The following is a 22,674-nucleotide window of genomic DNA, read 5'->3' as shown; positions in this document are numbered from 1 at the left end:
CAGTCTTCCTCAGAGGCGTGTACCGATTGCTTTGACGTATCCTTATATTAATATTCTAGATTATTGGCTGATATCGATTCAATTCGATATATATCGTCCCATCACTACTATTTTACCTTAAACATACAAATTTTTTGTTGTTCTTTTTTTGGTATTTCTCAATTTTTTTGTATGTTTTTCTAGTTTTTTTTTTTTTTTGTGTATTTTTGTTGTCCCATTGCTCATTTTTTTTCTCCTTTTGTGTATTTTGTTGTCCTATTAAGTATTTGTGTTGTACTTTTGTGTATTTCTCTGTTTTTTTTGTAGTTATTTTGTGTATTTTTTGCTGTTATTTCCTGCATTTACTTTTGGGGCCACTAGTTGCCCATGTTTGTGATACACGGACAAGTGTAAAAAAACAAATGTTTTACCAGCACCGTGGTGTTATTTTAGTGTGTGTGGCATATTGAAATCAGCAAATTTAACCATGAATCGTCTTTCTGTTAAGACTTTATTTGAATTAAAATTAACCAGATTTATATCGTATATCGCCATTTTGAGAAAAAACATTGAGATATGAATGTTGGTCCATATCGCCCAGCCCTAACGTGAAGTATTTCTTGCAGCATCCCTGTGGCCTCTCTGCCCCCCCTGGAGTGGCCCATCCCCAGATGCACTGACCAGTATGAGCTCCACATCGAGGTTCAGCCCAAACCTCATCACCGAGCTCACTATGAAACGGAGGGAAGCCGCGGTGCAGTCAAAGCTCCCACGGGAGGACATCCTGTGGTGCAGGTATGATGGAGTTAACGCTCCAACGTCAGCATGTCAACGTTTGCTGTTGTTAGCGTTCCAGGCCTTGGGCCGGCCTCCTGGGGTGGGGGTGGGGGGAGGACCTGGAGTGTGTGAGAACCTGGCTGCTCTCGCTCAAACAGACCATAATAAGTCCATAGACCAGATGCCAGATCATAACATCTAACACAAAAGTCCCAATTTTACATTTTACTCATGCTGTGGTTAACACGTCACGGAGCTGCAACTCATACTTAGCTTGCTTTATTATGCAAGGCAGGGAGACATTTAATAGGAGAAAAAATGTTTTTTTTACAGTTTATTACCAATTATATTTACCTATTATTATTATTATTATAGTAGTCTATTTCAGGGGTTCCAACTGGGAGGGGATCCCCAGATGCCTTTTGGAAACTAAGAATATTTTTTAAACAATTTGAGCCCATTTTTGCTTATTTTTACCCTTTATCTGCGACTACACCAAACGTGCCATATTTTAACCTATTTTTTTATCACTTTTTTCTTTCCATATTTTTACTCCCATTTCTGCCACTTCTCCATCAAATTTCAACGTCTTTTCTGCACATTTTTTCCACTGAGAAGACGTTTTCAGCACTTATAAACCCTTTCCACCATTTTTCCACCTAATGTCACATACGTTGACCCATTTTTGTCACTTTTAACCTCTTTTCACCATATTTCATGCTTATTTTTTGCCAATTTAACCACATTCACAATTTGTCATGCCCATTATTTGCCAGTTTAAACTATTTTTTCAAACTTTTTTTTGCCACTTTTAAGCCAATATTGACACATAGAACCCTGGCAACAGTTTGTGCACCAGTTTATTCCCGTGGGTTATATTACATCAAACTGGAATTAAAACATCCAGAATATCAGGATTTGCGTGGCTAAATCAGTTAAATGACAAACAGAAGTAATAACAATGAAAACCCTAACCCCACTAGATCCCTCCACCTTACCCCCAAAAATGCCAACATAGCTCCAAAGGTGTCATAATTTGTCATAATATCAGCCTTACTGTATGTATAAACTCAAAGTAAAGTGTTACCAAGAATCACCAAATAAATTGAATCAGCACCTAAAGATGGTGATAAAATGGAACTGGGACAAAAGTATGAAGTCAAAGAAACCATAAACTTTGATAAAATATCAAACATTTATTCTCCTACACGTGAATAAATGAATTTTGTTGAAAAGGCTGCGTTTCACAACTGTGATCATAGAGCTTTACAGACACTGAGCTTGTGTTGAGGGGCCGCTGACCCACTCTGGTGGACCCTGTGACCCACGAGAGCAGAAACAACTCGCTACTCTCTCAGGTTCAACTTCCCCGTTCAGTGTGTTACCGTGGCAACATTTCCACTGCTGTTTGTGTTGCTTTGGCTGATAGCGTAGCATAGCGTAGCACTTTGTGGAAATAAAGCTTCCTTTCACCTCTGACGGGCCAATCAGATGGTCAGGCCTGGCCGACCACGGCTGCACTCCTTCACCCCATCCCTTCTTCTTGCTCCTCTCTTTTTCCTCCACTTGACTTTTCCTACATCGCCCTCTCTCTCTCTCTCTCTCTCATGACTCACTGCTCCTGCTGTTGCCATGGTGACCGGCGGTTTGTCACATGGCTCTGTTGAGTGTTTGCAGTAGAGCTTCCTCTGTTTCACCCTGTCATCTACCTGCTCACAGCGTTCGTTCGTCCACGTTGCCATAGTTTCAGACTCTGCAGCTGCTCCACAAATGGCTCGTTGCCTTTGATCAGCATCCAAATAATAACCTGCGTTTGTCCTGTTTGATGAACGGAGCGCACAACTCAACTTAGTTCTAATGTTGGGTTTGAAAACAAGTGGTTGACCTCATTTTGGATTTCTGATTGTAAACAAAAGCACTAAATGGTGAGGATGCAGGAGGAATCCTCACTATTGTTTGTTTTCTTCCATCTCCGTTAACTCCTCCTACACCGTTCCAGAGATTTATGCTTGTACTTTTATAATTTATAACTTTTAAACTTTTTGAGTTATTCATTTTTTGTGAAACTGCATTGACTTTTCAGCTCCGGACCCATTTTCATTTTCAACCTTATTGTTAATGTTAAGCTATTGCTAGGTTGATGCTTAGCTAATGCTAATACTAGGTTAGCGTTAATGCTATGATAATGCTATTGCTAGGCAAATGCTAATGCTTGGTTAATGCTATAGCTAGGCAAATGCTAATGCTAGGTTAATGTTATAGCTAGGTGAATGCTAATGCTAGGTTAATGTTAGTGCTAGACGAATGTTAAGCTAATGCTATTGCTAGGTTAATGCTAAGTTAATTTTAACATGAAGCTAATACTAAAGCAAGTTAATGTTATGATAATGCAATTTTAATGCAAGGTAATTCTAACATTAGGTTAATGCCAAAGCTAGCTAGTGCTATGTTAATGCTAATGCCAGATAATTTTAGGTTAATATTATGCTAATAATAAACTAATGCAGTGCGACAGGGGCCACCACCTCCATCCTCACTTGAATTTTTTTCTGAAATATCTAATATTCTACTTTCATTTATTCACACAACTGTTCCTGAGGAAATCCACTTTGCTCTCCTGACATGTTTCGACTAACAACTGCCAGTCTTCTTCAGAGGTGTGTGCTGATAAGGTTGCTGTTTCCTTGACTTCCTTGTAGTAGTTCCAGAAAGATTCTTTTTGTCTTCTTTTTGAATAATATGCGGAAGTCAAGGAAACTTCAAAGGAAACATCAAAGTGATCGGCATACGCCTCTGACAAAGACTGGCAGTTCACAGTCGAAACATGTCGTAAGATCAAAGTCAATTTCAAAGTAAATTTCCTAAAAAATTGTTGGAATAAATGAAACCTTAACTTATTATTTAAAAGAATAAGAAAAATTTAACTTGCTGAAATTAATGAATGTATAAATAAATAAATATATACATAAAGCATAAATAAATACATAAAGCATAAATAAATACATAAAGCATGAATAAATACATAAATACAATCTAAACCTGTGTTTAAATATTGAGATCAAAGATGATCAGTCACTCCACCTTTAATCCACAGGAGAATAAAGGGAGTTTCCCTCCATACGAGCAAAAGCCTTTAACTCCAGTTCTACGTCATTGTTTTTAGCAGAAATGACAATTAAAAATCCTTTAATCTTTTTTTCAGGACACAGTCATTACCAGAAGTGTAAAGAGTACTATTGTATCCTACTCAAGTACAAGTATGTCATACATAAAACTCTCAAGTACAAGTAAGGTAGCTTAATTAAATAGTACTCAAAGTAAAAGTTACTAATTACTTTCACCCCCCCCACCCCCCACCCCCCAATGTTTATTGTTGGGAATAAATCGTTGTCATGGTTCCCTTGCATACAGTAAACGTCTCAAGTATAAACTTAAAAAGGAAGAGACCAAATCTTAACGACTGGAACTTATTTTATTTTCCACAAAGGCATCTGTATAAAATAAAAGATTTGTCAAAATGTACAATTTAAAAAAAAATAAAACAACACCAATGAAGGCACTAAGAATAGATTAAGTTATGAACTATAAAACTGAGAAAATAACCAGAATTCAATGCTGTTTTAGCGCGGTTTCTTGTTTTGTGTTTTAGACGTATCTTTGCGGGTTTTTTTTCTGTTTTTTTGACATCATTTTGTGTTTTAAGAGTCATTTTTTTGTGCTTTTGTTGCTATTTTAGATATTTTTCTCTCATTTTGTATTTTTTTGTTGTCGGCAAAATGTATTCAATTCAAAATAACAGAAGAAAAGTATAGCTACATTTATGAACTCTAAAACTGAGAAAATAACCAGTGTTAAATGCTGTTATGGTACCGTGCATTACGTTTAATCTGATTGGTCGGCTATGACGTGATGCGTTTGATTGTAGTTTCACAATGTCCGTTGATCATTTTAAAACAAAAAACAATTTATTTAGAAACAGTTGGATGTAGAAATTTAACAAATTACTTTACCTCTTTTAAAATGTACTTAATATACTCAAATAAGTACAAGTATCCATCAAAGCAACTCAATTACAGTAACGTAAGTACTCTGGTCATTTCATTCATGTGTTTTATTGGAAAGTAACATTTAAAAATGCAGAACTGCTGCCCTCCAGGAATTAGGTTTGAGACGACAGCGAAAGAACTTTGTGGAACAAGTTTTCTGACTTTTTGTGAAAAATGACAAACACTCATAATCTCTGTTTTGAACTGTTTGGAGTTTTTTGTTTCCTAACCTGTGTGTACAGAAGTATTTTAGTAAACAATGGTGCAGACATTTCTCTCTAAGTTACCCGTCGGGTTTGTTTCACCGTTCAAAAACCAGTTTATGGTTGTGCTCTCTGATAAAGGTCACGCTCTACACGCTGTGCACAAAGGCATTGTCTGAATGCATGTTTGTGGTTTTTGCAGGTTTCCTCAGTGTTAAGTAAGTAAGTTGTGCAGCAGGATGTGAAAGTCATCCTCGTGTTAAACATTTTCAGCTCTTGATGGTTCATAGCAGAGGGATTCCTGTTAAATAACAGTGGAACGATGGCCTGAAGCGTTCCAACTCTTTTCTGTTCTGGCTCCTCTTCAACGCTTCAGAGGGAAGACTCATACACTCGTACACTCATAGACTCATGCCGTTGCACGTGGGTCCAAACAGTTTTTCTGGCTCTGGAACTAACATCTGGAAATACAGTAGAGGGAGACTGTGGAGAAGCCAGTGTAACGTGACTCAAACATTTCCTTCACAGTGTGTGTCTCTGTTTCTCAACCACATAGCGGAAGTTTTCCGTGTTTTTGTGAAGGAGGAAAAAAGAAAACACAACACACGTGTTTCTTGTCCCTTGCAGTTGCACGGCTACAGAGGCAAAGAGCCACTGGGGCTCCAGATCTTCATCGGTACTGCAGACGAGCGCATCCTCAAACCTCACGCCTTTTACCAAGTCCATCGCATCACCGGTAAAACGGTCACCACCACCAGCTACGAGAAAGTCATCCACGGAACCAAAGTCCTGGAGATCCCTCTGGAGCCAAAGAACAACATGAAAGCAATGTGAGAAGGGCACAATGTTTCATTTTGTCTAATATTTATGTAAACAAAGTCATATTCCACATGAGCGGGACTCAAAACAAAACCTTCAGCAGAACCAGACATTCAGCCTCAACTGGTCACAGATAAAGGACAAGAAGGAGAGAATAAAACAGAACAGAATAGAGATGTGGTCAAGGCATTTAAAATGTATATTTATTAGGGCTGGGACTTTAACGCATTAATTGCGATTAATAAATTACTGAAAGATAACACAACAAAAACGCAGTTAATTTTTTTTTTTTTGCACTCCAAACAACGCGGAACCTTTCTCATTTCACTAGTTCCCGATATCCCCATAATACTAATGCTCATACTATGAGAGAACGTGAGAAGTTGTTGTTGTGCTTCGTGTGCATTTAGTTTAAATAAAAACACGGGATGAAAACAAAAGCCCAGTTGTGTGCAAATTGTGCAAGAAAGAGTTTGTGGATCACCAGAGCTTTTCTAGGCTCAGCTAGCACCTCAGTGCTAACATGTAGCAGCTAGCACCTCAATGCTAACATGTAGCAGCTAGCACCTCAATGCTAACATGTAGCAGCTAGCACCTCAATGCTAACATGTAGCAGCTAGCACCTCAATGCCAACATGTAGCAGCTAGGACCTCAATGCCAACATATAGCAGCTAGCACCTCAATGCTAACATGTAGCAGCTAGCACCTCAATGCTAGCATGTAGCAGCTAGCACCTCAATGCTAAACATGTAGCAGCTAGCACCTCAATACCAACATGTAGCAGCTAGCACCTCAATGCTAAACATGTTGCAGCTAGCATCTCAATGTTAACATGTAGCAGCTAGCATCTCAATGTTAGCATGTAGCAGCTAGCATCTCAATGCTAACATGTAGCAGCTAGCACCTCAATGCCAAACATGTAGCAGCTAGCACCTCAATGCTAAACATGTTGCAGCTAGTACCTCAATGCTAACATGTAGCAGCTAGCACATCAATGCTAACATGTAGCAGCTAGCACATCAATGCTAGCATGTAGCAGCTAGCACATCAATGCTAGCATGTAGCAGCTAGCACATCAATGCTAACATGTAGCAGCTAGCACCTCAATGCTAACATGTAGCAGCTAGCACCTCAATTCTAACATGTAGCAGCTAGCACCTCAATGCTAACATGTAGCAGCTAGCACCTCAATGCTAACATGTAGCAGCTAGCAGGGACAATGGTCCTAGTGGAGCAGACAGTGTCTCCAATCCACACTGACACTCAGACAGGGTTCAGAACCAATAATAAATCCATGAGTGACAAATGAACAAAGTCAGTGATAAATGATTGTAGTGACAGTCGACCACTCTGTGGTAGAGGATGTGGGCGGGGCTAGAAGAGCTGCTACAGATAGCATCGTCTGACCCAACTTATCAACTGTTATGTAGAAAAACTATTTCAAACTAAATTCATCGTCATCAGTTTCTCTGTTTATTTCACGATATCCACAGATATTCTAAATATTTTACACTGTTCAGTTTATACTTCTCTGGAATGTTCTGGACTGCTGTTTTTATTTTAATACAAAAACACATTTGTTTCATAAAGTTTACCAAAAAAATCATGAATAGTTAAATGCAAGTTAGTGCTTTGTGAACAATGCAATCATAATATTTAAATATTACACGATGTTAGCAATCAGTGATGGAAATAATAAGCATTTATTTGTTGTTTAAGCTCATTTATTGTTTTCATTGATAACAATGCTTCTCTTGTTAAATATTGTTATGCAAATAATTGAGCTTAATCAAGGTTAATCAACTATAATCTCTAATTAATTAGATTTTTTAAATTCTTGTTTTGCATTATGCATTGGTTTTACTTCGTCCTACTTCACTTGTGCTTTGCTTCACTCGTATTTTCCACCTCTCACAGAATCGACTGTGCTGGGATCCTAAAGCTGAGGAACGCAGACATCGAGCTGAGGAAAGGAGAGACGGACGTGGGCCGCAAAAATACCAGAGTCCGTCTGGTGTTCAGGGTCCACATACCTCAGCCTGGAGGACAGCACGTCTCTCTGCAAGTGGCCTCGCATCCCATTGAGTGCTGTGAGCATCACTCGTCTGTCTGTCTGTCTGTCTGTCTGTCTGTCTGTCTGTCTGTCTGTCTGTCTGTGATAATGATAAATTAGTATTTGAAAACTGTTTATCACGACATTCCTCAGTAACACTTTACTTGAAATTTTATACATACAGGCTGACAATAAGTGCTGTTTGTTACCCTAACCCACACGTGTCAAACAAGGCCCGGGGGCCAAATCTGGCCCTTTAGAGGATCCAATTCTGCCAGTAAGAGACAGTAAAATGAAATCAGATAACATGAATTATTGTGTAAATTAACAATAATCCAAATGTAGATACTGTATCTTAAATCACCAATTTGCTATTTTCCTTTGTTTTATTGAACTTTAAATTTTTCCAAAAATCTTCCAATTTCTTCCAAACAATTCCATAAAATTCCTTTAAATTACACAAAAATTGGTTTCATAATCAATAATTTTTAAGATCCGGCAGGGAATGATATTAAAAACTAGGGCACAATCTAAAATCTGTGGCCCACTTGAGTTTAAACTGGTCCATGTTTGGCCCCTGGACTAAAATGAGTCTGACACCCCTGCCCTAACCCTAATCCTACCTAACCCCACTGGATCCCTCCACATAACCTAAAAAATGCCAACATAGCTCCAAAGGTTAGCGAACGACACTTCATGATGGCCTTCATGACACCTTATCTATGCTAATGAGAAGATAATGACTGCGTAATGTCAGCATTAAGTATCAAACCAAGTAAAGTGTTACCCATTCTTTTCTAAATCATCTTTATTTTTTTTACATTTTAACTCGTAAAAAAATGTTTGGATGAGGTTGGTGGAAACCAACGTTGTTACTGAGCATTTAGCCTTAAAAAAGGACCAACGTGGTTCTCCATAACGAAGGATTTTGCAACTTTTCGCAATCAGAATCAGAATCTAAATCAGAATCCTTTTATTTGTCATTGTACAAGAAAAGCACAACGACATTTTTGAAAAATAGCAGCTCTGTTATAGCTGTGTGCGTGCGTGCGTGTGCGTGTGTGCGTGCGTGCGTGTGTGTGTGCGTGTGTGTGGGGTCTTTATTAAAACAGAAAGGCCTTTGGTCAACACTGTAACCCTGTGTGTGCCATATGTTCTCACCGCTGTATGACGTCATCGTGACGCCTCGTGTTTATTACTTTATCACCTCACTTCCTTCCTGCCGTCCAATTACAGACAGCTCTGGAAATCTATAAATCCATCATGAGTCTGAAAAGCTTCGTCATTGATCGTCTGTCACGGATAAATAAGCTTTTAAAGTTGAACACACCAACACTATACAGTATAATGCTGGGTAAGAGGGCCATATGATACATCAATGGCTTTAGTAGTTCATCCTTTCAAAGTAAAAGTAAAAATCATTGAAAACAAAGGGCAAGTGCAATGTTTTACATTTGAAAAGTAGGGCTGCAACTTTAACAATTTAATTGCTATTAATTAATCACAGAAAAATAACTCGAGAAAAACAAAATAACGCAGTTAATCTCTTTTTTTTGCAGCCTAGAACCTTTCTGATATCATGTGTTCCAGGTAAACCCATAATACTGATGCACAGACTATAACACAAGAGAACAGAGGAGAAGTTGTTCCTGTGTTTTGTAGGCGTTAATTTTAGTTAAAAAACAAAACGAAAAACACAGAATGAAAAACTAAAGCTCAGTGTGCAAATTGTGCCAGAAAGAGTTTGCTGATCACGTAGCTCTTCTAGTCTCAGCTAGCACCTCAATGCTAAACATGTAGCAGCTAACATCTCAATGCTAAACATGTAGCAGCGAGCACCTCAATGCTAAACATGTAGCAGCTATCACCTCAATGCTAAACATGTAGCAGCTAGCACCTCAATGCTAAACATGTAGCAGCGAGCACCTCAATGCTAAACATGTAGCAGCTATCACCTCAATGCTAAACATGTAGCAGCTAACATCTCAATGCTAAACATGTAGCAGCGAGCACCTCAATGCTAAACATGTAGCAGCTATCACCTCAATGCTAAACATGTAGCAGCTAGCACCTCAATGCTAAACATGTTGCAGCTAGCATCTCAATGCTAAACATGTAGCGGCTAGCACCTCAATGCTAACCATGTAGCAGCTAGCACCTCAATGCTAAACATGTTGCGGCTAGCATGGACTCTCAGACAGTGCTAGCTCTAACATGCTCCTAGGGCTGCATGATTATGGCCAAACTGATAATCATGATGATTTTAATGAATATTGTAATCACGATTACATCATTGTTTATCATGTCAGGGAAAAAAATCTGTATTTCTTTTGCACTACTTTAAAAAAACAAAACAATATATGAACAGTTTACAGTGCAAAATGAAGCTTTAAATAAAAAGTATACCAATATATATATATATATATATATATATATATATATATATATATATATATATATATATATATATATTGGGTTGAAAATTTTCAGTGGCCAGAATTTTGGTGAATCACTAAAATTTTCTCTCCATCTCCTCCTGAAGTTCAGTCTCTCTCTTTGAAGGCTGAAGTTACTCCTCAGACATGATATACAGTAATAATATAAAACCTCCAACATGCACAGGTTGGGGGTTTTCCAATAAATATCAAACATATTTATCATCAGAAATGTTTCTTTAAAAGCCCATCATGATAGTAGATGGACTGACTGTATGTGTGTGTGTCCCCCCCCCCCCCCCCCCCCTGCAGCCCAGCGCTCAGCACATGAACTCCCCATGGTGGAGAAGCAGGACATGGACAGCTGCTCAGTTCTGGGTGGACAACAGATGATCCTCACCGGACAGAACTTCAGCTCTGATTCCAAGGTCATCTTCACCGAGAAGACACAGGGTGAGTGTAGCAGAACACACACACACACATGCACACACACACAGGGCTAACACATGGGCACATTCACCCTTTGTTTAAGGATTGTGTGAAAAAGTGGATTATTCAAGTTGTGACGTGAACTCAGAGAACATGCAAACTCCCTGTTACTTAACAGTGTGTGTGTAAAGCACTGTGTAAAAAGTGTTATTATTGCACACCCTGGTGTGATGATAACATGACAAATCAGTCTGTACATCAAGTTTCTTCTTACGACTGCGAATTAGGGCCACATTAAAATAAAAAAAATGTTTCAAGATTAGAGTCGTAATATTTCAAGAATGAAGCTGTAATTTTATGACAATAAAGTCATTTCTTAATAAAATCATAATTTTTTACGAGATTAACTTTATTGTCATAAAATTACAACTTTATTGTCATAAAATTACAACTTTATTGTCATAAAATTACGACTTTATTCTCATAAAATTAAAATTAAAACTTTATTCTCATGAAATTACAACTTTAATCTAATAAAATTCTGACTTTATTCTCATAAAATTAAAATGAAAACTTTATTCTCATAAAATTAAAATTAAAACTTTATTCTCATGAAATTACAACTTTAATCTAATAAAATTCTGACTTTATTCTCATAAAATTACAACTTCATTCTCATAAATTACAACTTTATTCTCATAAAATTACAACTTTATTCTCATAAAATTACAACTTTATTCTCATAAAATTACAACTTTATTCTCACAAAATTACAACTTTATTCTCACGAAATTAAGACTTTGTTCTCATGAAATTACAACTTTGTTCTCATGAAATTACAACTTTGTTCTCATGAAATTACAACTTTGTTCTCATGAAATTACAACTTTGTTCTCATGAAATTACAACTTTGTTTTCATGAAATTAAGACTTCCTTTGCATAAAATTCTGAATTTTTTCACATAAAAGTACGACTTTATTCTCATAAAAGTACGATTTTATTTTCATTACGTTACGACTTTAATTAAATTATGGCTTTATTTACATAAATTTTGACTCTATTCTCAAAATATTGTGACTTAAATCTTGAAATAGCATGACTTTAATCTAATAAAATTACCACTTTATTCTCACAAAATAACGACAATGATAACTTTTAAGTTTTTATTCGGGTTTATGAAAGCATTTTTTCTCTCATTCATTCCCATCGTCATGTCTTGTATCATTATTAGGTTCATTCAAACAGAGCAAAGTGTCAAACCTCGTGTTCTGGTTCATCTGGGTTGTTTGGTGTCTGAAAAGACTTTCACATTTGTCTGATTTTGTGACTCAGACGCTCCGTGGCGGTGCCATAGTAGCTTTTTAAAGGCCGTCCCAGCAGCCTGCCGCAAATAAAAGTTGGAGCGAAGCTGCTTGCCTCGGCTTCTTTTCCTTTCTGCTCCAGCGGGGTTCCCTGCCACTGTGTTACGACACAGGGCGGTAATGGAGTAAGACAGGAAAAAGAACATGAAAGCTCCCACAGAGGGATTGCCGTTGTTTTGGAGAGTTTCTGACACAATGTTCTGGACGCGTGCAAACTGAGAAATCCCTCAGATTGAGACACAGCTGCCTCTGGCTTTGGGATAACCTGGACGCAGATGAGCAGAGCTGTACAAAGGAAAGAAAAGGAAAGGAAAAAGAAAGGAAAAGGAAAGCATCTCAAGCCAAGATGCTAGGGCTTTCTCCTCCTGCTCCAAAACTTCCTCCCTTTTCTTTTCCACCTCCACACACGATTATCTCCACAGGGAGAACAAGTCAGGGGTATCCCTGGGTGTAGGGTTGCAACAAAACGCAAACAAAGCCGCATGCCAAGAAAGCAGTAGTCATCACATTTTGCAGGAGAAGTGGAGAGAGTTGATTAAAATGAAAAAATAAAAAAATAAAATCAAGGGGAAAAAGTTGGCAGTGTGTGTGGAATCCCCCGTCCTCCTGTTGACTCATTTCAACCATGTGTTTTCAATCTGACACAAGGTTTTCACCACCTACACTAACCTACACTAAGCTTTCTGCAGCACGTGTTTAAACATGTGGAGTTCACTTCCACAGGGTTGGGGTCAGTTACATTTTTCACTTACAATTACGTTTTCAATTACCTATGTTCAATTACGGTTAAAATGACCCTTTTCGGTAACACTTTATATTAAGGTACTGTAATAATGTGTAATTAATGCGTAATAATTTATTTCCTATCTATTGGTTTCCTCGTTAGGCTTCCTAATCAATGAAAATATAGGTTTTCATATTTTTGGTGTGGGCGTCTGAGCCCTTTTTGTGTGTGGGAAAGCTTGATATGAACCATATTTTAATAATTAACTACAAATGTGTAGAACTGTACATAGAACTGTAACATTGTTCCTTCGTTTTGCATTCAATTACTATTCATTGGCAATTTTAGAGAAATTTCACAGCAATTACAATTACAAAATCAATTATCTAAACTCAATTCCAATTTAATTATATTACAACAGTTTTTTTTTAATTATAATTACACCATAATTGTAATTAATGCTCAATTACACAGTTAGTCCCTCTGTCAGCGTTGAGGGTATAAATACAAACCTATCGTCTATCTTTAGGATGCAGTTGTCAGTGTAAGAGGAAGTGGTTGTAGAGGTTTTATCTACACGAGTGCATGGAGCTGCATTTGAATAGGTGACAAACACATCGAGTGTTTGAAGTGAGACAAAGACAGAAAGAGGAACAACAAAGTCTGGTCGTTTGAAAACCAATCCACTCACAGTAAATAATAAACACGTTACACATGTACTTACAAACTGGGTTTTCTATTGGAGGCTCATAAGTTACTGATTACCCAACTTACTCTATCCAGAGTACACACACAGTGGTTTGGATGAATGCATGGATGGATGGATGGATGGATGGATGGATGGATCAAACCAATAACATTTTTTTTGCACTTATAAACCCTTTCCACTACTTGTCCACCTAATGTTGCATATACGTTGACCCATTATTGTCACTTTTAACCTCTGTTCATCTCATTTTATGTTTATTTTTTACCAATTTAACTACATTTATGATTTATCATGTCCATTATTTACCAGTTTAAAATAATTGTTCCAATATTGACACTTTGAACCCTTTTTCCACTTTCTCTGTCAGTTTTTACCCACTCTAATTAGCAATTTTTAACCAATTTCTGTGGTTTTTAAAATCCCATTTCACCACCTTTTCCACTTTTAACCCATTTTATTCCTGTGTTTTATTGTTTTTGTGTGCACGGCTCAGCGGGAGCCCTCCTGAATTTCATTGTACCTTACAGGGCAATGACAATAAACTGCTACTCTATTCTATTTCTGATTAAAACAAGGATTTACATTTTTAAGATGACTATATACAATGGGCAAATAATAATGAACTTCCTGGATGATAACAGTGGGTATTATTCAAATAAAAAAATGTGGTTATCACAGATTCATAGAACAATGGACCTTTATTTGAAAACATTCCTTTGCATAAGAAGTTTTTTCCAAACATCAAACTAGAACAGTCTGCTCAGCTCAAATGTAAGATGTGGAATGTTCTTTGTCACTAATATTAGTATGTCTACAACTTCTGAGACATTTGGACATCGACCATGTCTCCTGTAGTTAAAAAGACTCTTTTTCAATGTTTTTTTTCCTGCTTTGTGCTTCTTTACAGATGGGCAGCAAGTGTGGGAGATGGAAGCAACAGTGGACAAAGACAAGAGTCAACCTGTGGGTATTATTCCTCACCTTTTCTGTCTTTTTTTAAACTTAACTTTTCAGTATCATGACACACTGCTGGGATGCTTTTATTTTGCAGAGTATGTTGTTTCTGGAGGTGCCGCCTTACAGAGATACATCCATCATTCATCCAGTGAAAGTCAACTTTTACGTTATCAACGGCAAAAGGAAACGAAGCCAGCCTCAGCACTTCACCTACACAGGCCTCACATGTAAGGATCAGCCCATTAGCCTCTTTATATCATTATATTAAAGCTACGACCAACAATGGTTGCTTTTAAGGTGGGCTGCCGGACTCAAAACGCCCTCACTTTGTTCTTGTTGTTGTTAAAATCGCTACTTTGCTGTTATTTGTGAACGGATCAGGCTGAAATTTGGTAGCTATAATCTATGGATGTGTACGCATCGACGCTCAGAGTTCGATTTTTGATTTGGGGGCCAGGGAGAAGGAAAAAAAATGAAGGTTGATTTGTCATTTATTTGCGCGACAAATATTACGACGATTGGTGGTACTAAATCATTGGCACATATCAATTTATACGTACGTGTCACGGGGGCGCCATTTTTCAAATTACTACTCTGTTAGTTTTTGTTAGATTGGAATGCAGTTTGGTGTGAATAATCTATGAATTAATATGATGAGACGTTCGGAGCTCTTCGGAGCCCGTGGGCCCACCCCCCATTTCCGGTAATTTCCAAATTTATGGGAATGTAGTCGTGTGATATATCCTTTCAAAGGTAATTCAATGGAGATTACGATTATGCCTTGCACAATTCGACCCTTTCTCTGGCAATTTCCTCTCAAGTCATTTTCTCATTTATTTATGAGGCAAATTTTGCGACAGTTGGTGCTACCAAATCATTGACATATGAATGGGGGCCATTACTCCGTATGTGCCACAAGGGCGCCAGGGGGCCCCCGATTTTCAAATGACTATTCCTCCGTTAATGCTCATTGAATTGGGCTGCAATTTGACATGGATATTCTATGAGCGGATGTCAAGAGCCTCTTGGAGACATTTTTTTGCTAAAGGCAGGCATACATTGTGTGATTTTTGGCCCATTTTGAGCCTATTTTCAACTCGTGCGACTATTTTGTGGGCTCATGTGTCATGCATCGTGTAGTATACATGGGGTCACGAGAAGTGATTAACATCTCACGACCAGCTCCCGATCAGCAATCGTAGGTCGTAAGGATTTCAAGCATGTTTGAAATCCAGTTGCTTCTCGTGTGGGTATCTCACTGTTGAAGCAGTGCCACGGACCGGCTTACCGTAAACACTCACACTGCACATGCGCGAACATCGTAGGACCGCTGTCAAATTGACGGACTGTCATGCCCACGTCTGTCCAGCCAGCTCCTGGTCCACCACATCACCGTCTTTTCTTTTTTAAAGCTCTTTTTGCTGAGATTTGCGAGCGTCTCTCCACTTCAGGGTTTTTCTTCTTCGCCTGTTTTAATGGTGACCCTTCAGAGTTCTTCTTCTTCTTCTAATTTGTACGTTGCATTTCCGTAAACAAGACCCCGACGTGTCGTGTATGAACGTACAGTATGAGCAGTCAGATCGTGTCAGAGTGTCGGTCCGTACAGTGTGAGAATATGCATCGTGAGCTGCCCACATTCCGGCTCTGCACATGAGTCGCACAGTTGGAGCTGGAGCTGAGTACAAGGATTGAAAAAATCGCACAGTGTATCCCAGCCTTAAGTGGAACCAAGTCATTTAACTGAATTCTCGGGAACATGGTACATGCTATTTGGTGCGGAGATGTTCCGCGGGCCCGGCCGTAGTTCATCAGAACTTGTTTTTACATAAACCCATAGTGTCATTCCTAGACGTCCTTTACTCCAAAAAGAAAGGAAAATGGTTAAAATTACCACTTGAAATTTTTGCTTTCATGTCTCAATCGTAAACGCTTTGTGTGTTGACATTTTTGCGCATTGCATTCTGGGATGTGACGTGGCAGAGATGTATGCATAGAAGTTTTTACTACTTTTTCAAATCTTGGGGAATCCCGGGAACATACTAGAACAAAAAAAGGTGTCAAGAGATTTACTGTCCTTCTTGTTTTGGTGAGGAAAAACTATAAAATCTTGGTGAAGCTGAAGTGAAACTGCTGAGACTTCAAATCCCACAATGCAATGCAGGAAAACTGAGTGTACATTGGAGACATAGACAAAAAATTTCAAGCAGTAATTTCAGCCTTTTTCCTTTCTTTTGGAGTAAATGATAGGGATGTAACAATATCTTAATACCTCACAGTACGATAATTATCTTTTCTCCTTTATGGTTTGTTGATGTGGTGAAACCGGAAAGTTTTCACACCTCTGACTTTGCGCCGCTGCATCGTTCATTTCTACTTCGCTCTGCTAGCTGAGATCAACTGCCTGTAACCTATGGCCTCGCCCCAAAGCATTGTGGTACTTGTAGTTTACTTTGAAACAGCCAACCCAAAACGGCTCATTATTTTATACCGTGACATAACCACGATGATATCGAGGCACTTGTAATACCGCGGTATCGCAATATCATGAACACCATGACATTCCTAGTAAATTTTGTTAGATTTATTGATCTGTGAGGCCTACACTATGGTTTTAGCAGCTTTCAACGAGAATGTGAGTGAGAAAGGATCAGATAAAGTGTTCATATTTATTCTCACACAGCTCAACCCATTAAGACGGAGCCCATCGATGAGTATGAATCCGACCACATGGGCTTCACCATGCCTCAGATTCTGGGTTTATCCCCTCATGCCTACTACCATAATCAGCGTGGGGTCCTCGCAGACAACGGCCTGGTTTCAGGAATGGCTTCATGTCAGCGTCTGAGCTCCAGCCTTCCCAACCAGGACCTTCGTTTCCAGCAGCAGAGCCCAGCCATCGTCTTCTCACGTGGGGGCAAAAGCGTGGGGGGAGGCGGACCCGGCGTCTGGCAGACCAGCGGGATGGTGTCTGACCAGCATCGGTCCGTCCTGGTCCACACGGGCTCTCCCGCCCAGTCCGTGGGTTCCATCAGCTCTGGGCAACACCCGTCCATCATCCACTTCTCTCCAACCAATCACCACCTTCCTCCTCCTCCTCCTCCTCCTCCAGACAGCCAGCAGATCGTCTATTGCGAAGGTTACTCCCCACAAGCGGCAGCCGCCCACTCGCCCACACCTCCCCAGGCTCAGATGGGCGTAGCCACCCCGCAGCACTACCCCACTGTGATCCAGCAACAGAAAGAACGGGCACCGGCCGGGCAGGCGGATTCTTCAGGAGACGAACCGAGACGAGTGACGGTGAAAGAGGAGAACCTGGACCAGGCCTACCTAGATGATGGTGAGTGTAAGTTCATGCTTTTATTCTCTGAGTGAGTGATTCAGTGCAGTGGGCTGTGTGTGAGAGAGATGTGATGAAACACAACCAAAAAACCCTCGTTTATGTTTCATCTGTTTTAGGGCTGCAATGATTAGTCGACATAATCGATAACGTCGACCACAAAAAATTGTCAATGCTGATTTTGTATCATCCATGCTTCGTTTAATATTATAAATTAAAAATAAAATTCAGCCAGCGGCCACTTCTTGCGTTCTTTCTGCTGCAGTACCTTACATTGACTGCTAGGGGCAGGGTTGAGCCACCAACTTTGTGCACGTAAACAGTGAAGAAGAAGAAGAAGAATGGCGGAGAGTGGAAAAAACTGAAGAACGTGACCTAAAGTTTCTGAAGTAAAAAAGAAAACAAAGAATTATGTAAATAAAACTCAACAATATTTAAATTTTTTTATGTGAAACGTTGTTGATGTTGAAATTACTCGTTTTCCTGCATAAAATCTATGGCTCACTTGAGATTAAACTGCTCCATATTTGGCTCCTGAACTAAAATGAGTTTTATACTCGTGTTAAGGTTTTCTTTTATTCAGACAACTTTGCTTAGCCGTGTCCTCATCAAAGCGATCAGCAGATGCCTCTGAGGAAGGCAGTTGAAACATGTCAGGGGGTCAAAGTAAATTTCCTGAGAAAATTTGTTTGAATAAGAAAACCCAAAAATATTATTCAAAAAGCAATAAAAAAGCAGTAGGCTGAACAAGCAAAGGTAAAGCAGGTCGGTGACTCCCGGACTCGTTTCTCCTCATTGAGTCATGGACAAGGACAAGGATAGGATGGTGCAGAATGGTTGGATGGAAAAATAATAAACCCAGTAACTTTTGACTCCTTTTAAATTCTTTTCACTATATTTCAAGCTTGTTTTTGTAGTTTAACCACATTTATGATTTGTCATGCCCATTGTTTGACAGTTTAAATTAATTGTTCCGATGTTGACAGTTTAAACCCTTTTCACCACTTTTTCTTTATTTTTGCCCACTCTAATTTGCAACTTCTAACCAATTTCTGTTGTTTTTAAAATCCCATTTCACCACCTTTTCCACCATTTTTGCCAACTTTTAACCCATTATTGTTACTTTTAACTTATTTTCACCATAGTTCATGTTTATTTCTGTCAACTTAACTATCATTTTTTATGCCCATTATTTGCCAGTTTAAACTAAATGTTCCTACTTTTTAAATTGCATTGCCCTAACCCCCCTCCCCATACTTTAAACCCTTTTTTTCCCCCACTTTTTTGTCCATTTTTGGTCACTTTTAACCCACTTTATTTCTGACTAAAACCAGGATTTCCATCTTTAAGATGACTATAATAATAATAAACGTTCCTGGATAACAGTGGATATTATTCAGATGAATAAATAAATGTGGTTATCACAGATTCATAGAACAATGGACCATCATTTTACTGACTTTATGGATGGACCCCAAAAATCTCTCCCCTTTATTCCCCCTTATAGATGGTCCTGTCTCCACATGACTGTTCTTCAATGTTCATGTCTGTGTTCAACCACCTTCAGCTACAGTGGGGGTCCCCACTCTATGGCACCTTTATTTTGGGGTTCGTGGAAAAGGTTGAGATTGAACCACTGCTATAGATGAACCATAAATGTGATGGTGAATTCATGGCTGTGGTTGTGTAGCTTAAACAAATAGAAGCAGAGAAAGTGAGTGATGGATATTTACGGTATGAGTTCCTTCTAGTGAAGTAATGCATTGACAAGGCTTCGTGAAGAACAATTCAAGGATATTTACAGTATTTTATCAAGTTAATCTCTCGCCTATAGTGTTGTCCTGAACAAAGCAAACTGATCAAGCTCGCGATGTGAAAACAACCCTTGCCAGGAGGTGTAGATATGTTCCATTCAAGGTGGAAATAACAGGCATCATGAGTCATATGTTTATTCACATCTACCCTCTGACTAGAATTAATGTCAGGCTTCAAGGTTCAGCCTCTTCTTCTTCTGGGGGCACTTTGAGGTTCTCTAAACTCAACCATGGTTGATGTTGAGGTGATTAGCTCCCGGTGTTTGTCTTGTCCTTAGTTTTCGTCTTCTTTGTCAGCGGAGGTCAAAGGGTTTGGGCTTTTCCTCCTACTGATGGTCGAGGGGTTCGCCTGGCGTAGGAAATGAGCTCCTTTCCTCTCCTCGTGCATTAAACATGCGGCGAGAGGAAGAAGAAGAAGAAAGTGTCACTGTCCGGACCGCCTGGCCATGTTGACACTGTTATGAAGTGAAAAACAACCTCCATGGCAACCATTGTCAAACAGTGGAACGTGCTGCCTGGGAGAACTGGGGAAAGCCTCTTTGTTTGTTATAGTTGGCGGCGGCCCTTCCTTGGCCTCGTGCCCCTCGATTCTGCGGCGAAGCCCACCAGAGGTTCAGCGTTTTTTTTCCGACCCTGACTCGCTGCCAATCTGGCACAAGAAGTTCCTATTTGCAGCGGCTGTCCCTCCTGAAATCCTAGCCTGATCCTGGGAAGATAGTAGTAGGACGGGCTGTGCAGGAAAAAGGAAGGACCTGTGTGTTCTTGTGCAATGGAAAAAAAATTAAAAAAGAAAAAAAAAAAATGGCATGAGGTGGAATTTGTGTTTTTTGGATGGAGCAGGCAGGGTTTCCCTCCGCCGCAGTAAACAGCAACAGGGCTTTGAGTTAGTGAATTAACAAGGAGTCGGAGAAACAGTCAAATCGGAGCCTTGTTTGATCCTTCCAACATCAAAAGGTGACGATGACCCACCCTTTCCCAACTTGAACTTGCTGCGGGCAATTCAGTCTAAAAAAAATACGACATTTTTACATATCGTTCCTTGATAATTCAATAGGCACACTGTCCATTTTTAGTTTCATCGGATGAATACTTTTTGAGATATGGACAATTTAGTGAGGGAGGTGTGTGTCAATTTTTGTGTCTTTTTCTTCCATTTTTAGCTTCTAATATCTTAATAACTACATCACATAGGAAAGATACATGTTGTATAGTAATACAGTTCCATCTACTCTCTCAGAATATATAAAAATATCTACTATACATTCTATCTGGTGGACATGCCAGCTCCTCAAAATTGGAAAAAAGTGAGTGTGTGTTTGGGTCTGGAACATGTTTGGTTTTCAGTAAACAACTTAGCATATGTCTCAGCTCTCTGTAGTTTAATCAGCTTAGAGCTATGAACATAGACTGTTCACATCACTAATGATTAGTCACATATATGCATTGGTTCTAGGGTGACACGCTCTGGAAATCCAAGAAAAACACTTTTTTTTACTTTTTCCATTGGCCCATAACTGCATGTGGGAATGTACGAAAACTCTGATCTCTGTTTTAATTCATAGTATAAAGGTTTGTCTTTCTTGGGATTTAAAACAAATTTTCTCTATATGACTATTTAATTTCACTTTTGGACCCCAACTTTGGATTATTTCACCACTCCCGGATATTGAATTTTTTTTAAATTTACAGTGTGTCAATTGAATAATCACGGAACAATTGGTAAAAAAAAATACACATTCTGAATTCTTTGAGACTGACATGAAATGACCCTGCTGCACTCGCTTGAATTTTATTTTAAATGCTAACAGTGAACCCACTGCTTTCCTGGAAATAAAATAAAGCACTCACATAAAGAATACCACTTACTACTATCAAATATTTGTATGACATTTTTAACCATCCTGTAAATACCACATGCATGAATGCAATACCTTAATTTATGGTACTCTAGTATGTTCCAGAAGTCCCCCCTATCTTATCACAGATCGCCCCATAAATCATCTTTGGAGCTTTGTGGTTATGAAAAGGGGAGTTCCTATGATTTAAAGCTAAACCAGGCAGTGAGAAAAATGACTTAAATGTGTTTTTAAATACAGTCCAAACCTCAGAACAGGGTGCTGCATCCTTAGTGTTGAGGTCGATCACAGTGTCACATCTAAAGTGAGAATTGAAAGCTTGTGTGTGTGTGTGTGTGTGTGCAGACGGGCGTGCGGGTAGTAATGCATGTAGTTTCTCATCAGTTAGAGCTCTCACACTTATTATTTACTACTTATGTGCAGAAAGCCCTGTGGTAAATTGTAATAACGTTAAAATGCAGAGGTGTTTCTAGCTTTGAGTGGACTTATGTATGTTTACTGTATATGTATGTTAGATACTGTTTAAGGGGCTCTTCATCTGCCAAACTATGTGGAAAGATTTCTACTCCAACTAATAATCACCAAACTGATCCAATCTGTTAACTTTACCATCTACAGCAGACATGGGCAACTGGGGGCCTGGGGGCCACATGTGGTAGTGTTTTGTGGCCTCCAAAACAAATCCCCAAAAATCATAATTCTAGAAGTTGGAAGGAATATGAAGCCTAACATAATCAGGAAAATACAGAAAACAACAACAAAAATGCAGAAATGTTTTCATATTTAATCAAAAATTAGATTAAACTAGTCATCAAAAAAAAAAAAAAACTGATTTAAAAGTGCAGGTAATAATGATACATTGTTTTTCAATTTGTGCTAAAAAGCTTAAGAAAACAAATGAGGAAATTCAGTGCACGTATGAAATTAAATAACAGGGAACAAGTAACTTGATGTTTCATAATTATTTCATAAATTTATTAAAACTCAAAAAGTGTGGGGCAAATAATGGGCATGAGAAATAATTAAATTGGTTAAATTGGAAAAAATAAACGTAAAATGTGGTGAAAAATGGTTAAAAGTGACAATAATGGGTGAAAATGTGCGACATGTAGCAAAAATGCATTAAAAGGAACAAAAATATGACAAGTTTGGTGTTGGTGCGGAAAAACGGTA

At 38.7% G+C, this 22,674-nt stretch overlaps 1 protein-coding gene across 3 annotated transcripts in view; it reads left to right on the top strand.

Annotated features, from left to right (window-relative positions):
* The window catches only part of nfatc2a (nuclear factor of activated T cells 2a), a 36,411-nt gene that overhangs the window by 6,502 nt on the left and 7,235 nt on the right, over nucleotides 1-22,674 (top strand). For 2 of the 3 annotated variants that reach the window (XM_028453510.1, XM_028453508.1), the window contains exons 3-9: nucleotides 606-774; nucleotides 5,633-5,835; nucleotides 7,743-7,915; nucleotides 10,626-10,766; nucleotides 14,445-14,500; nucleotides 14,589-14,721; nucleotides 17,175-17,837. In XM_028453510.1, the coding sequence (XP_028309311.1) occupies nucleotides 606-774; nucleotides 5,633-5,835; nucleotides 7,743-7,915; nucleotides 10,626-10,766; nucleotides 14,445-14,500; nucleotides 14,589-14,721; nucleotides 17,175-17,837 (1,538 nt within the window). The remainder of the gene's footprint in view (nucleotides 1-605; nucleotides 775-5,632; nucleotides 5,836-7,742; nucleotides 7,916-10,625; nucleotides 10,767-14,444; nucleotides 14,501-14,588; nucleotides 14,722-17,174; nucleotides 17,838-22,674) is intronic. The other variant, XM_028453509.1, reaches the window with a different exon arrangement.

The sequence above is a fragment of the Gouania willdenowi genome, chromosome 7 (assembly GCF_900634775.1).
Source record: "Gouania willdenowi chromosome 7, fGouWil2.1, whole genome shotgun sequence".
Classification (NCBI taxonomy): domain Eukaryota; kingdom Metazoa; phylum Chordata; class Actinopteri; order Blenniiformes; family Gobiesocidae; genus Gouania; species Gouania willdenowi.
The sequence above is the reverse complement of the archived record's forward strand: the minus strand, read 5'-3'. Positions and strand labels throughout refer to the sequence as shown.